This window comes from Silurus aristotelis, assembly GCF_946808225.1.
Source record: "Silurus aristotelis genome assembly, chromosome: 28".
Taxonomy (NCBI): Eukaryota; Metazoa; Chordata; class Actinopteri; order Siluriformes; family Siluridae; genus Silurus; species Silurus aristotelis.
The window spans coordinates 3,084,890-3,102,389 of NC_139601.1; the positions used below are offsets into that span (position 1 = coordinate 3,084,890).

General features: G+C 38.2%; 1 protein-coding gene and 1 long non-coding RNA gene across 3 annotated transcripts in view; one reads left to right on the forward strand and one right to left on the reverse strand.

The window, feature by feature from the left end:
- The window catches only part of adamts9 (ADAM metallopeptidase with thrombospondin type 1 motif, 9), a 62,020-nt gene that overhangs the window by 24,666 nt on the left and 19,854 nt on the right, over positions 1-17,500 (forward strand). The window contains exons 25-29 of the mRNA XM_083534695.1: positions 416-583; positions 3,072-3,344; positions 5,611-5,772; positions 5,956-6,123; positions 14,872-15,039. Of these exons, the coding sequence (XP_083390821.1) occupies positions 416-583; positions 3,072-3,344; positions 5,611-5,772; positions 5,956-6,123; positions 14,872-15,039 (939 nt within the window). The remainder of the gene's footprint in view (positions 1-415; positions 584-3,071; positions 3,345-5,610; positions 5,773-5,955; positions 6,124-14,871; positions 15,040-17,500) is intronic.
- Positions 10,096-17,500, reverse strand: part of LOC310722364 — a 10,292-nt gene continuing 2,887 nt past the window's right edge. The window contains exons 3-6 of one of the 2 annotated variants that reach the window (XR_014532341.1): positions 16,608-16,839; positions 16,138-16,305; positions 13,459-15,029; positions 10,096-12,947 (exon numbers count right to left, since the gene is read on the reverse strand). This is a non-coding gene — a long non-coding RNA (uncharacterized lncRNA). The remainder of the gene's footprint in view (positions 12,948-13,458; positions 15,030-16,137; positions 16,306-16,607; positions 16,840-17,500) is intronic. The other variant, XR_014532340.1, reaches the window with a different exon arrangement.

Below are 17,500 nucleotides of genomic sequence, written 5' to 3' on the forward strand. Positions count from 1 at the left end.
CTTAGCCTTCTGATCAGACATGGGTTCAAATCCCAGCACCACCAACTGCCCTGTCACTTCTTAGTCCTTGACAAGGCCTTTAACCGTCATATGCATGGAGTATAACTGAGATAATGAAGTCTGACAAATGTCCTGAATATAAATTTTCCTGAATAAGTTTCTCTGTCCTGAAAAACACTCTGACACTGGAGACTTCTTCTGTAGATAAGGCATCTCCTTATCATCTACACGCTATTCACTTACTCAAGTCTTTGTGGACGAGTTCAGGCTAAACAAGTGATAGTGTGTATTAGTATATACATTAATCTGACCAATCAGAATCAATCAGGATGCTGTTTTTTGTTTTGTTTTTGTTTTGTTTTTTGATATTTTTGATCCGAATGTTTTCTACTCTTCTTTTTTTATTGTGCCACAGTGTAGCGCCACCTGCGGGAAGGGAATCCGTATGCGCTACGTGAGCTGTCGTGACACTCAGGGTGGCGTTGCGGAGGATTCGTGGTGCGCTCACCTGCCCAAACCTCCCGCTACAGACGTGTGCTCCGTGCTGTCCTGCGGTCAGTGGAAGGTGCAGGAATGGACTCAGGTATGACGATCACGTGACCTACTGTAGGGTTTTTTTTTTTTATTTACCGTTTCCACCTCGATTTATTGAGGTCTTGTGAATTGCATATTAGATTAGAATAGATTTGATTCAACTTTATTGTGATTGTACAAAGACAATGTATAGAGTCAATGAAATGCAGTTAACATCACTACAATGACTAGAAACTATATGGACAAAAGTATTGGGACACCTGATTTTCCCAGACACATGTGTCTCTTTCCCAAACTGTTATCGCAAAACTGAAGGCACACAATTGTATAGAACATCTTTGGATGCAGTAGCATGACAATTTCCCTTCACTTGAACTAGGAGACCCAAACCTGCTCCAGCATGACAATACCCCTGTGCACAAAGCAATCTCCATGAAGATATGCTTTGCATAAGTTGGAGTGGAAGATCTTCTGCTATCTTAAAAATTTTGGGAATATAATGGATATAAATGTCTGTATGATACATTATATTCAGAATAAATATGGGTGGAATATTCAATAGTGCAATGATGAACACAAGTTATGGATGGGGAAAGGATGCTTAGTGAATGTGTGTGCTGTTTATAATACCCTCCACTCTTCTGGGAAGACGTTTTGCTAGATTCTAAAGTGTGCTTGTTGAGATTAGTTCTCATTCCCATGCAATTCATTCCAAAGGTGTCCAGATCTTCCAGTCCAACCCATATAAAGCATATCTTGATGGATCTGGCTTTGTGCCCAAGGGCATTGTCATGGTGGAACAGGTTTGGATCCCCTAGTTCAAGGGAAAGGACAATTCCACGTTATCGCATCCAGTGACATCCTACACAGTTGTGTGCCTACGATGTTGTGGTAACTGGGGGAAAAAAAACACGGGTGTCCCGATACTTTTTTTTGTATAGTTTATGAGTATTTGTCGTTACAAAAAAAGAAATTCTGCCCATTTAAGTAAAAGATTTCCCTCTCCGTTAAAGACGGTGGAGTAAGACTGATCGATTGGTTAAAACAGGGGGCTGCTTCGAGAAACAAAACCGAAATGAAGTATTTGAGACGTGCGTAATTAACTTTGTGACGTTTGCTTTTTTAACACGAGGGTTTATTTTTGCTTACACCAGCACTCTTCAGGCCGTCGAGGCCGTGCTGAGTCATTAAAAAGCTTTGTGGCATGTGGAAATGAGCAGCTCTTAGGCAGGCCTGTGTGCTTTGTGTGCATGCATATATATATATATATATATATATATATATATATATATATATATATATATATACATGTGTGTGTGTGTGTCTGTGTGTGTGTGTGTGTGTGTGTGTGTGTGTGTGTGTTTAAAAGTTCGCTGTGTGCTGTGTTTACAGATGTTTCCCATCAGGCAAGCTGTGCTGATACTCCCACTCTCACAAAGACACACACACACACACACACACACACACACACACACACACACACACACACACACACACACACACACACACACACACAAACACACACACACACACACACACACAGACGTATGCAGAGAGGCCACAGGAGGGTCCTGTGTGTTATTTATGTCAGAGATACTTAGCACAGTGCTCCAGGAAGACATTCATTCCCAGGCCACAGTCACATATACGTTTCAGCTCCCTCCCTTCCTTGCGTTTTAGTGCCCTCGCTGTAGCCTATCGGTGATTAATGCAGGAGCAATTCTCTTCTGTCAGTGGGTAAGGAGCGATTACGCTGTGTCGAGTTCGTCTCGAGGTAGCTGAAGCAGGGAATTACCAGCAGCAGCAGCAACAAATCCCTGAACTCATACTCTATCGGCGTAATGAATAAATTCATGGCAAATGTGCTGAAGATGCCTGATTGTATTTCTGAACATTAAAGGAAGGAGTCTCCAATATTTTGGCTTATTTCTATCCAATGAGATGAAATCCAAGGATACTGGTGATGGAATGAGTGTGTATGTTGCCTCAATTTAGTTTTTTGGTGGGTACTCCACAGCAGCAGCGTCCTTAATTGTTTTATTCAGGCCACAGGAAAGCTTTTTTTGGTCCATGATTGTCAGGGAGGTGGTAGCTTAGTGGGTAAGGCATTGGATTTGGTTTTGAAGGTCAGAAGTTCAAATCCAAGCCACACTAAGCTGCTATTCCTGGGCCCCTTAGCGAGTGTGTTAACCCCATAGCTGCTCAGTTAAATGATTTTTATCTTACCTCACCTACATCAGTACCTGACTTTACTAACACCCTTGTGGCTGAATTAATCTCCACAAATCTCCACAAGCACACACCAGAATTTAGTGGAACATCTTCCCAGAAGAATGGAGATTAATATAGCAGCAAATGGGGACTAAATGTGGATTGTTGGTTTGAAAAAAAACCCATACAAATGCTCAGGTGTGTTAGATTTTTGCTGAGGTAACTGTGCCAATACTGATTTGCTGTGTGTGTGTGTGTGTGTGTGTGTGTGTGTGTGTGTGTGTGTGTGTGTGTGTGTGTGTGTGTGTGTGTTTTTGTGTCCGCAGTGCTCCGTGTCCTGTGGTCAGGGTAAAGCCACTCGTCAGGTTCTCTGTGTGAACTTCAGCGATCAGATGGTGGATGAGAGCGAGTGTGACTCGGACGACCGGCCGGCAACAGAACAGGAGTGTGCCATGCCTCAGTGCCCGTCTCAGCCCAGCGACCACGCCGTCTTCCCTCCCAACCAAGACGGGCGGAAAAAAGCTGCCCCCACCAGCAGGGCGGATCGGATCCGAAGCGCACGTCCGCAAACACAGTGGAGGTTTGGACCCTGGGGAGCAGTGAGTATTGTGTGGAGAGAGAGCCTGATTCTGTGTAGAGTTTTGAAACAAGACCAAAAACCTGATACACATTATATATAGAGTAAAGTTTTGCACACTTGTGGGGGGAAAAAGGCTGTAAAATAAGGATGCATTCAAATATAAAAGTTTTATTAAGTAGCAAAATTTGGAAGTAAGGAACTCAGCAGGAGAGTTGTTTCAAACATCTTGAAGAACTAACCACAGATCTTCCGTGGATGTAGACGTCTGTCTTTTCATGTAATCCCAGACAGAAACCTGTGGGGGCAAAAACCTATTGCAAAGTGTGCAAAAGAAAAGAACTGAAAGCCAAAATGTGGGCAAATCAAATATTGATTTAATTTTGATTTCTCTCCTGTTCATTTACTTCTCCTTAATTACATCAGAGCTGCTGGATGTTAGGCACATGGCACTTCTCCACCTTTCACTTTAGGAGCCCCACAGGTGCTCAATAGGGTTTAGGTCTGGAGACATACTTGGCCACACCATTACCTTCAGCTTCCTCAGCAAGGCAGTTGTCATCTTGATAGTGTGTTTGGGGTCGTTATTGTATTGGGAAGCTGTCAAGCCCAGTTTCTGAAGGAGGGGGCATCATGTTCTGCTTCAGGATGTCACTGTACATGTTGGAATCCTTGTTTCCCTCAATGACCTGCAGCTTCCCAGTACCAGCAGCACTCATGCAGCTTCAGAGCATGATGCTACCACCACCATGCTTGACTGTAGGCAAGACAAAAATTTTTGGTCTTCCTCACTAGGGCATCACCACAAATGCTGGATACAAACAAGTATCTGAGCCAAACAAGTTTATCTTAGTCTCATCTGACCAAAGGACATGGGTCCAGTAATTCATGCTCTTGGACAGATTGTCTTTAGCAAACTTTTTGTGGGCTTTCTTGTGAGCCAGGTTCAGAAGAGGCTTCCTTCTGGGACGATGGCCATGCGAACCGACTCAAATTTGTATATATTACATATAATATATATTGTATATTACATTTATTCATGACATCCTTTCTTTACTTAGATATAATACAAATAATGAACTAAAGCGGGAAAAAAAGTTTAATCACTAAACATTTGCTTTACTGATGCGCCAAGTATCCAATCAGGCACCGAAATCCGCCATGATTCTTCTTCTTCTTCTTCTTCTTCTTCTTTATTGACAGGTCGCAATTTTAAGTAGAGCATTACTGCCATCTACAGTGGTAATGGATCAGAGACTTATATCCCTATCCCCCAGACAAAAAAAAAACACCATGGTGCACACATCCGGCAATTAAAACCGTCCGTATGGAAACATAGCAAAACTTCTGTTTGGTTACCTGATGATATGCGTAATTTTAAACAAGTCTTCATCTTTTAGGTTAAGTTTGGTTTTACTAATAATAAACATAGATTTGCATAAAGCATCCATATTTCTCCATGTCCATGTTGATTAGAATATAAAAAATGTGAAAAGTGTTAATTTAAGGTACATTTAGAACGGATAAAAATGTGCGATTAAGTTGCGCAAATTTTTTTTTATCAATTGACAGCCCTAATATACATATATATTTATATTCATGTTTATATATGCATAAATTAATAAATTAAGTATAACCTTTAGTATTATAATAACTTTCAAGGAAGCCAATTACGGGGAAGGTTTCTCTTAAAGAGTAACAGGTCAAAGACTTTCACTCTGCGAATCACCAGCATTTCCTCTTTACCGATAAAGACCATTGTGTCTCTAAAAAGTCTTGACATCTATAAATATGTCCATCGAAAGTATTTATAAAAGACAAAAATAGCTTCTCTTTTTTCATCTCCTCCTTGTTAAAAAGGATTCTGCAAGTGCCATATTTAGAAATATTATTTTGGGTTCCCTGGTCGTGTTTTTGGTTTATATATCGCAGGAAGTTTGCACAATCTATGCATGTTATCAGCTCGATGTAGGAATGGAGTGTTCATGTTACACACAGCTGCACTGTAACACAGTCACTAAAACATGATCTTCACTGTAACTACTGTAGGTGTAAGTGTAGCTGAACTCATGTTTGGCGTGGTCACATGACAGTCCGCAACCTATCAGAGTGCACCAGGAGTTTTCTCATGTACTCTATAATGACATTTTTTGGTATATAAGTGTGGCTGTGTATTGAAATGGACATGTGGCTTCAATGAAACCGACTTTTGATTATCCATCAAGGGCTAGATTTAGAAAAAGTTTGTACTGAAACGCGTTTTGACATTTCCACCTTGGTTTCCTCAGTGCTCGAGCACGTGTGCCGGAGGGTTCCAGAGGCGTGCAGTGGTGTGCCAGGATGAGAACGGTTACTCGGCTAACAGCTGCGACGAGAGCATTCGCCCTGCAGAACAACGCACCTGCGAGTCGGGGCCGTGCCCGCAGTGGGTGTACGGCGACTGGGGCAAGGTACGATACATACTCAAGGTTTTTCAGTGCAGCGTCTTGCTTTTTTGTGCCGTAAACAAACCATTTAAAAAAAAGGAATAAAATGGTGTACTTCCTAGAAGGTCACATGACTAAATTAGTAAGCTGCCAAACTACTGAAGTGAAAACATGTTTTTTTGTTTTTTTTCCCCCTGTGTGTTGTAGTGTTCGAAGCCCTGTGGTGGGGGAATAAAGACGCGCCTGGTGGTTTGTCAGCGGCCCGGTGGCGAGCGTTTTAGCGATCAGAGCTGCGAGATTCTAGACAAACCGCCCGACCGCGAGCAGTGCAACATGCAGCCGTGCTCCCACTGGAGAGCCGACCCGTGGAGCTCGGTACGCCCGTAATAACACTCCTCCCTCTGTCCATCCTGTCCTTTACCCATCCTAACCCCAAGCGCATGCTGACCTCTCGATCAAGGGTACAAATCCGGGGCCGAACTGAACGAGGGTGTGATATTACATACGGTCCGCATCAGAATCGCTGCTTAGCCCGACACGACTGCTGCTTACACTTACCAAAGTAGGCCAGGACTGAGTTTTTCATACATTTCCTTAATTTATTTTATAAGAATTTGTAAACCTGTATAGCACATTAGATCATTAACCACTCTCTGGAACGTTATATATGCAGTTCGTGTTTGTAGAGCTCTTTGCTTTGTGTATATGAGGGCTTTTCATTATGACTCTATCCTGAAATAGGGAATGGTGAAAAGGTGTACAGTAAAAAGATATTAGTGTTGTAAATAAGTTATTTACTGAAAATGTCTGGTCATGTTACGTGTATTTGAGCATTTTTTGTTTGTTCAGTTTTTATTTTTTCACATCTGGGTGTCGCAGAATACTGAAGTAAGACAGATCGAAAACAGAGATATTTCAGAAATAATCAGTGACATGTTGTGTTATGTGTACCTACATGTAGTAAATATGGCAGTTTTTTGTTTTTTTTTGTGTTTTAATTGGCAGATTCTTGGTGCTTTATTTTGTGTAAATGCAGTTTTTAGGGGTCCAAGCACCAAAGTTCATACATTTTCTTATTCTCATATTATTTTATATTGTTATATAAATATATAGTATAGTGTAGTATAGTATAGTATAGTATAGTATAGTATAGTATAGTATAGTATAGTATTGTATAGTATAGTATATTAAGGTATAGTATATTAAGGTATAGTATAGTAAGGTATAGTATAGTAAGGTAAGGTAAGGTATAGTATGGTAAGGTATGGTATAGTATAGTATGGTAAGGTATAGTATAGTATAGTAAGGTATAGTATGGTAAGGTATAGTATATTATAGTAAGGTGTAGTATGGTAAGGTATAGTATAGTAAGGTATAGTAAGGTATAGTATAGTATGGTAAGGTATAGTAAGGTAAGGTATAGTATAGTATGGTAAGGTATAGTATAGTATAGTATAGTATAGTATAGTATAGTATAGTAAGGTATAGTATAGTAAGGTATAGTATAGTATGGTGAGGTATAGTATAGTAAGGTAAGGTATAGTATAGTAAGGTATAGTATGGTAAGGTATAGTATAGTATAGTATAGTATAGTAAGGTAAGGTATAGTATAGTATGGTAAGGTATAGTATAGTAAGGTAAGGTATAGTATAGTAAGGTATAGTATGGTAAGGTATAGTATAGTAAGGTAAGGTATAGTATAGTAAGGTATAGTATGGTAAGGTATAGTATAGTAAGGTAAGGTATAGTATAGTAAGGTATAGTATAGTAAGGTAAGGTATAGTATAGTAAGGTATAGTATGGTAAGGTATAGTATAGTAAGGTATAGTATAGTATAGTAAGGTAAGGTATAGTATAGTATGGTAAGGTATAGTATAGTAAGGTAAGGTATAGTATGGTATAGTATGGTAAGGTATAGTATAGTATAGTATAGTATAGTAAGGTATAGTATGGTAAGGTATAGTATAGTATAGTATAGTATAGTAAGGTATAGTAGGGTAAGTTATAGTATAGTATAGTATAGTATAGTAAGGTATAGTAAGGTATAGTATAGTATGGTAAGGTATAGTATAGTATAGTATAGTAAGGTATAGTATGGTAAGGTATAGTATAGTATAGTATAGTATAGTATAGTATAGTATAGTATAGTATAGTATAGTATAGTAAGGTATAGTAGGGTAAGTTATAGTATAGTATAGTATAGTATAGTATAGTATAGTAAGGTATAGTATAGTATGGTAAGGTATAGTATAGTATAGTAAGGTATAGTATAGTAAGGTATAGTAGGGTAAGGTATAGTATAGTAAGGTATAGTAAGGTATAGTATAGTATGGTAAGGTATAGTATAGTATAGTAAGGTATAGTAGGGTAAGGTATAGTATAGTAAGGTATAGTAAGGTATAGTATAGTATGGTAAGGTATAGTAAGGTATAGTATAGTATAGTAAGGTATAGTAAGGTATAGTATAGTATAGTAAGGTATAGTAGGGTAAGGTATAGTATAGTAAGGTATAGTAAGGTATAGTATAGTATGGTAAGGTATAGTATAGTATAGTATAGTATAGTATAGTATAGTATAGTAAACATGTCACTGAAGTCTGTGCCAGGACATTAAACACAATAATTTTTTTAATGACACTTCTTTGTCATGGCCCAGAAAATCTTAGCATTTTTTGTCAATTTAAATATAAATTATAAAACTAATTAGACATTTCGAGGTTTGATATATATCTCACAGAAGCAAACAAAATGCACCTTCACTTTTTCAACTGTTCATCCTATAGTGCTTGGACCTCTTAATTGCTCGAAATCGCACTTCATTTTGAATTGCACTGAAATCTGAAAAGTCCCGTTTACACACCATCACCAGAAAACCAATTCAGTTTCATTGTTTACATGAGATAAAATCATTTTTCAAAACCGCAGCTATGACTGCCTAGCAGCTAACACCTATAATACAATGCAACAAATAAAGCGCAAGCAAGCTGTAATATTGTGAAATAACTGCTGTATTCACTATACACTATATGGACAAAAGATTTGTGGACACCTGAGCATGAGACTGGTATGTTGATTTTAACATCCCATTCCGAATTTTGTCCCCATATGCTGTTATTTCAACCTCCACTCTTCTGGGAAGATGTTCCACTAGATTTTGTGTGCCTGTGGAGATTCAGTCAGCCACAAGGGTTTTGGAAAGTCTGATGTAGGTGTGGTGAGGAGGACTGTGAGTGCAGTCAGGGTTCACAGTCAATCCAGAGTTGTTCAGTAGGGTTGAGCTTAGAGCTCTACAGCGGGAGATCTTCCACTTCAACCCATGTTAAGCATATCTTCATAGTGCTGGCGTTGTGCACAGGGCATTATCATGTTCCAGCAAAGGTAAAATTGAATGCTAGTACATCCAAAGACATTCTATATGAGTGTGTTTGCCTCATACGTTGTGGTAAGAGTTTGGGGAAGAACCACATATGGCTGGATAAATCAGGTGTCCTAATACTTTGGTCGGTATAGTGTATTTTCTTAGATATGAAACTGTATAACGTGTAACCAAATAGCTGTTTGGTGTTGGGTTTACAGTCAAATCTTACTGTATTATATTATAGTACACACTGTGAGCATCTGTGGCACATTTCACAAGAGGTGCTGATATCTTCATTCCTGTATCTGACTGTAAGATGATTGTAAGTCGAATCTCTTTGCTTACGGCCGTACCTCAGTTCGCCATTAAACTATGATTCAATTATTGGTGCTTTTACAAACCAAGGGACACCTCACCCTGCTGTTTTTTTTCCCAGATTTTTTTTATGGTCTAATATTTATTTTTGTATATTACAAACATTATTTTGCATATTATTTTGCATTAAGTAGTCATATATATATATATATATATATATATATATATATATATATATATATATATATATATACTCTGTATTATACATATATTTTATAATATCTGTATAATTTTTAAATAAGTTCTCTAATTATTGGTTATTTTGACTAAAATTTTTTTGCCGTGCCAGAAAAACAAAAGTCCTCCCTTCCCCAGAGGTTGCGTTTTATGTCTCGGAGAATTTATTCTCTTTTTTTTTGGCTAGTGATTGCCATCTACCTCATCATCGTTTCCTGAAGCCTCGCACTCTTTCTCCGGCTTTTCCTTTAAAGGAAGGGTTCAAATTTATGGAATGACAAGATTCACTGAATTCTGTTCCAAATTGCTTTGGAATTATATTTGTGTCAAAAGTATTGAACGTTTTGTGAGGGAGGGAGGAATGGGAGGCAAACGATAGGTTCTCAAATCAGATTGCCTTTGCTGCTCTTTTTTTTTTATTTTTTTGCTTTCACTGCAAAGCAAACCAACACAATCACAAAATACACACTGCTTGCCGTGTCTCTGTCTCTCTTCCGAGGCTCTCGTCTCTCTTCCTTTTTTCCTCTTCGGTGCTCACTGCAAATCATTAATAAAACCATGTACAGGTGTGTTATCTGTACCACTCACTTCCTCCGGCTTTACCCTCCTTTTGCAAACTAGTGCTAAATTACGCCCCTGCGGGCACAGCAGAAATATTTGGGGTTTTTTTGTTCATGCGCCGCAAATTGTAGTCACCCTTCTGGCATAAATTTCTGGTTGGGGCGGGGCTTAGCAGTGTCTTACTCTTGTTGGCTTGAGAGATTTGGATGAACATCTCCCTTGGAGACTTCTGCTAAATTTAGACAGTTTTCTGCATGCTGTTCTCTTTACAATTATAGTGTTTGAAGTGGAAATGACTTCCTTCCTTTCTTTCTTCCTTCCTTTCTTCTTTACTTAGTATCAGTTCATAATTCATATTTGACGGTTTGAGAAGCCGCCCACAACTCGTTGCTTAAATGAATGACCCGCATTCAGAATGCTTTTCAATATTTACCTCAGTGAACTTTCTACTTGCTGTTCTCTAACCACTTAATTTATTCAGTAATGAGTAACGGCCCAAACCTCAAATATCAGTTTCGCCAAAAAAGAAAAAAAATGTACTGTCCATAAAAATCTCACTAGCCAATGAGAGTTAAGTGCTGTCAAGCCCCACCCTCAACAAAGTATGCTGTTTATTTCAAGATAATGTTACATTTTATTTTCAGTTTCTGAGAGCACATATTTTCTTCACATTCAATAATTTGAATATTTTGGTTTTCTTTTTTTTTTTTCCTAAGATTTGAGGTAAAAATATGATATATTGCTAACGATCCATGCTGTGAACTTGTTTGTTGTTGGTAGCAATGAATGACTTTTTTTTTGCTTGTTTGTTTTGTTTCTTCATCATTTTCCTGGCTGTTTCCATCCATTATTATCTTTCATACAACTGTTCACATTTTTGTTTGGTTTTTTTCCTGAAAAAGTAATGCTGTATTACGATTATTACCTCTGCTATTTTACAGCCTTTTGGAAAACACTTGTACATCATTATTATTGCGAAGAATCTTCGAAACGTAATTGTGCCATTTCTGCCATTTACAAAAAAACATAATAAAAAAAAAAATGTATGACATTTTTTATTTAAACTTCTTAAATTCATTAAAAAAGCGAGGAGATTTGAATGGCCATTCTGTTTCTGAGTGTGGCACAATCCCAGTGTGGGGCGCTGACAATTGCTCTAACGAAACATTATGCCAGGACAATAGAGGTCAGCGGAGGTCACGTGGGGGTCAGAGGTGACCTTTGATCCGGAGTGGAGCCCCCTTTCTGTGCTTTGTCACACGTGTAATCAGCGTGGACGCACTTCTCAGAAAAGGCTTCATGCGCTCTATGGGAAAAAGGTCTCTCGGCAGTCGGTGGCCCCTTCGCTCAGTTTGTCAGCATTTCTACAAGCGAAAATTTCCCTTGGACTGATGGACCTTGTTGTTTTTTTTGCTTTTTTGCTGTTAGAGCTGAAAAAACTGATAATTTTACCTCAGGAATTGAATTATTTTTTATTTGTTGTATACTACTGAATATGTGGCTTACTGAGGTGAATCTTAAAGCTCTTATCCACCAAACACTAAGCCGGGCTTAATACCCATGTACTCTGGGTTGAATATAACTCTAAGGTACTTGAGGTAGTGGCAACCATCCCTTTAAAAAACTTACCTTAATGTCCTACACAGGAAAAAAATTCTTGCTTGTCAGATGATGTAATCATATCTTTTAACCAACATTTGTATTGCTACATAAGCCCTTCATGACAATTGACATTAACAAGTTATTTTTGAGGTTTGGGTTGACTTACTGGGACAGGCTTATGTACAAACATTTAAGTTTGTAGCTTTTAGTTACTTAAAGATACCAGAAAGACTCAATATTATTGCAGGTGTGTGACTGAAACTGCCGTTTATTTGGAATAAGCCTATATAAATGTTTATGCAGCTTTATGTCGATTATTTGAGGTCATTTGTATAACCTCATTGTCATATCTAACATATTATGTCTTGGATGAATTCACACTCTCTCTTGTCTCCACACAAGTCTTTTGAGATTATGTTTGACACTTTCCATGCATTTGAAAAGTTATAAAATTAGAAAATCTATTAAAAAAAAACAGCTACAAAATGAGTTGTCATGAATTTTATTCAAAGCATCATAACTGACTTTGTCACCTTGACATAGAGAAAGGTCAAAAAGGCTTTATGACATATGACACTTGTAAACTATGTACACGTAAATAAATGTAGCATTATTTACTTTTCCTGGTAAGCTTATGTTATTACCTTTTAAACACCACCCTTACGCAGTGTTAATGTTTTTATGTGATGTCAGGTTGACATTACGCCTGAAACCTAACACAGGTCATAACACTTGACTTATGGGTTACATCAACTTGACATAGAGACTGAATACTCATGAAGTTGCTGACACTTCTTAGAATCAACCTTTATGAAAGCCTTATGTAGCGTACCATAGTATTGATGAGTTTACTGTGTATGCTCTATAGTTTTTTGAAGGTTATTTTGACATGGTACGTCAGTCATGAAGGGCTTATGAACGCCTTTTGAATGCTACTATGTTATAAATGAATATGCAATGAGACCTGCACTGCAAATCCTGCACTTCATATACTTTAAAAAATGGAAAGAAATGGTAGCTAAGTGGTTGTGACATTGGATTTCTGACTGGAAGAACATGAGTTCAATTTTCAGCACCTGCACCAACCTACCGTTTCTGGGCCCTTAAGCAAGGCCCTTAACCCTCAACTGCTTAATTCAGTGGTTCTTAACCTGGGTTCGATCGAACCCCAGGGGTTTGGCGAGTCAGTCTCAGGGGTTCGGCGGAGGTCGAACCCTGTTATTGCTAAGAAAGCTCTGGAGATTTTCATACCGTTTGTTACAACATATCTTTGCGAGCAATCCTTTTTGAGGATGCTGGACATAAAAACGAAGAAAAGGAACAGACTTTGTTGCGAAAATGACATGAGAGTGGCACTTGCCAAGTCGAAGCCGCTGAAAGGCAACAGCAGAAGTCACACTGATTTGCAGTAAATATTCTTTATTATGTTTTTGTTTTTGTGTGAAAATCATGTTTTAATGGTTTTGTTCTTTGAACACAGTGATGTTGATGCACGGTTCATTTTGTGCACCAGTTAAATATATACCTATGTTTTGAATTTGAAAAAAACCATATTTTATTTTTCCAATTAAGAAAGGTTCGGTGGATACGCATATGAAACTGGTGGGGGTCAGTACCTCCAACAAGGTTAAGAATCACTGGCTTAGTTGTATAACTACGATCATTGCCACGTTGGATAATGGCATCTGCCAAATGCCGTAAGTTTTTTGTAGTTCAAAGTATCCAAAGAACAAACCTTCAAGAAAACATAATTGAGAACCTTCAGAAACTCATTAGTTGGTCTTAATTGGAACAATTAATAGGTTGCTGGTACCTCAAGGAACATCAGGTTTTCTTTATTTTTATATACCTATGAATTGGTTTCCCTTTTTTTAATAAAGGTTCTGGATTTTATTATATACACAAAGACATGTGTTGGCATTTGACTACTTCTTTTACAGTTCTGAAGGGACAAAAGATTGAGTTGAGATTGAAGAATATTATCATAATGTTAAATATAAAGATTTTGATATGCATTTGGAAAAAATCTGACTTACTATGTCTATTGTCTTTAAATATTCCCTGCATTTTTCTTCTATTTTCTGTGTGTATTTTAAACCTTATTTTTTTAACTACATTATAGTGTTCATTATAAGTTATACAGAAGCAAAGCAACAATCTTGTTCTAGTAAATGACATTGTTCGTTATTAAATGACATTACGTATAACCCTCGGTAGCTCGGTCACCCACAGACACACACACACACACACACACACACACACACACACACACACACACACACACACACACACACCCTTTCTCATTTCTGTCTAATGCATTTGGACAGCATGGTGCTGTTAAACCCTTTGATGAAGTGTGTGCTGAGGTAAAAATACCGGCAGGGTTTTGTAAAATCGCTTAGTGACAATAAAAGCCGCACTGTATTTCGATCGAAAGATCTCCACGCCACTTTCATTGTAATCAACTGTGGCAAAGACTACGAAAATATACACTGACTGCTGAAAAACCTCAAGCCTGCCGTGGTGCCTCTTTCCAACCCCCATCAAAGAGTGGATTAAACAAAGACAGACCTAACGCTAGCTCCGACGCAGATACCTGGATCCGCATTGGTGGGATCGAGCCAAACATCCGGCCCCTTTTTTTCCACCGTTCTCCACACCCAGCTATAAATCTGACCTCTATAATTAGGTCAGAGTTCGGCCAATTTCTTGCACCTTAAGTGCGGCGCATTCATCTTCCATCAGAGGGGCACCTTTAATTAGCTCCTGGATGCTCAAATGGAGATGTCACAGGAGGTGGGGTTTACTCCCCACCATATTCATTGAACCTGGAGATATTTTTTTATCATCAATTATTATGAGAAAATGTGTCAGTATTGTAACCTTGAATTCTGTCCTCACCTTCGAATCTACTCACAATAAAACACACACGGTTTCCCAATTGTTTTAGCAAATACCACCTCCCACAGTTCTGAGAAGTTGCTCTCTAAGCGTGACTAATTGCTTCCCTGCTTGGCTTTCCCTCTTTTTTTTTTTTCCTCTTGCACATAGTGTTCTGCCTCCTGTGGGAAGGGTCTCCGACGTCGCAACGTGACCTGCGTCAGCCGCTCCGGCCAACCAACGGCGGAAGAAAACTGTCTACATCTGCCCCGCCCCCGGATGGAGAAGTCCTGCAAAGGTGGGAAGTGCCCCAAGTGGAGGACGAGCATCTGGGGAGAGGTACAGTTTAACACACACGTCATCGTGATGATTCTATGGCATTTATTCAGAATGGTTTCTTTTTTGGGGATTTGAATTTGTCTGCAGCATTTTGGGATTTTGTTCCATATATGTATATATATATATATATATATATATATATATATATATATATATATATATATATATATATATATATATATATATATATATATATATATATATATATATGTTTATGTTTATGTGTTTATGTATATGCCATTTAATGTTTGCTGACACTGGAGACTCCTTTCTCCATGCTGTTTAATAAACATCTTACAGATTAACCAAACGTCTTACAATTTCAACAAATTACACGTCTTCGATATTTCAGACACAGATTCAATATGATTCCAATTAGTTTACGACTAGATTGTATCCTTTTATAATTTATTCATTTCTAGATTTAAATTTTGTATTTAATTCTGTGTATTTTTTATTTATTTATTATGAAAGTAGCTATTGATTATTAAATAAATAAATCTATGTATTTATTATTTATTATTGGATTATTTGCTTATTTATTATTAATGTAGATCATTTGTTAATGTATTTTTTATTAGATTATAATTATATATATTTATTTATTACATTCGATCATTTATTTAGTTTATTATCAGATTTGATGCACTTCATAGCACATTCACAGATATACGTGAAGAAGTTGTTACTATGGAAACAATGAGGAGTTAATATCATTTGCAGTTGTACTATTGTCAGAGATGCTGTTATTATTTATTATTAAATTATAAACAGATTGATTATTCATCATGGCATGCAATCAGCATCCAATCAGAGCTCATTATTCTAATATATTATATATTGAGCCACAAAGCACAGAACTGTTGAATGCTTGAAAGTGATGGTCCAAAGGTGTTGGTTGATTTCTGATTCACAGCAGTTCTGATAATCATTTCGCATTTACAGAAAGAGTCTCCAGTGTCAGCACTTTGGAACCGTCAGAGGTACGGTTGTAACCTTTTATTTCTTCAGTAGGGAGGGGGGTTTGTGCTGAAGACTTTCTCATGGCAGAAAACTTCCAGCAGAGTGTTGAAAGTGCTGAGACTGGTGACTCCTTACATCAGTGATAGAAGATTATGGATGATTACGAGTCCTTGTGTAACTGTAGAAACCGTAATGAAGCGAAACAGTTTCAGAGGAGGAGCAGTTCATAATTGAGATTCCTGCATAAACCTTCTTCTGTTTTTCCCTCGTCTTTTTGTGACACGTCTGAACATCAGACTGATCCTGAAAGAGGGAGACAGATAGAAAGAAAGAGAGAATGAGAGAGAGAGAGGATGACAGACTACCTGTCTAGACTACTACTAGTCGTCAGTCTACCTGTTTGTCCCTCCGTCTGTGTGTGTCTATCTATCTATCTATCTATCTATCTATCTATCTATCTATCTATCTATCTATCTATCTATCTATCTATCTATCTATCTATCTATCTATCTATCTATCTATCTATCTATCTTTGAAAAAGAGAGACAAAAAGAAAGCAGGAGCGAGTGAGTAAGAGGTGGAGAGTGTATCAGGCAAGACAGCACCTTTCCCAATGTGCACCCGAACATCTGGCGAGCAGTAATTCTCTTCATCTCTTCCCTGAACACTGGGAACTCTCAAGTAGGAGCAAGAAGCAGGGACATCTGGCGCACACGCACCTCAGCCTCGTGTGGACGCGTGAGAATCGCGGCCGAGACGTCCATGCGTTGTCTCCAGTTAGCGTCCAGAGCAGCAGAGGAGTAAAGCAGATGGGCTTTAGAAGTCTCCCACTGTAAGCTGATCGAACGCAAGCACATTCCATCTGTTAGCTCTGATGCACTCTCTCCAGATGTCAGGGTAGTTAGCAATGCGAAGGGGGCACACTGAAAAGGGGTGGGGCTGTTCATGGATCGATGGGGAACTGGAGCGTCTTCTCCAGAGTCTCCCATTTATTCATTTCTTTTCTTTTTCAAAAATTTCAGCATTTTATCATTGTTCCAGAGGTCTTTTTGAAATATTTATTATACAAAATCGACTTTTTTTTTCATTTCTGATCATTTTTTCAACTTCCTGGTTGAAACATTAAGTCACTGCATGTCAGGCTGCATCACATCACAGCATACCGCTCTGAATCTTTCATTCTCTATATGAATGATAGTCTTGCAATTCTGTGTTTTTTGGGGTTTTTCTTTTTGTTACGACAATTTTTTCATTTCAGTATAAATGTCATCCTGGATGTTTTATTTTATTCGTTCTCATTTCACTAAAGTGGAAGAAACATTGATTGGGAAGGAGACTACCTCAGGGGTTTAAAGCTCTGGGTTACTGACTGGAAAGTCAGAGGTTTAAGCCCCAATATCGCCAAAACTGTCACTTTGGGGCCCTTAAGCAAGGCCCCTAACCCGCTGTGCTCCAGGGGCACTGTATCTGACCCCATCTTCCTAACATTGCTGGGATA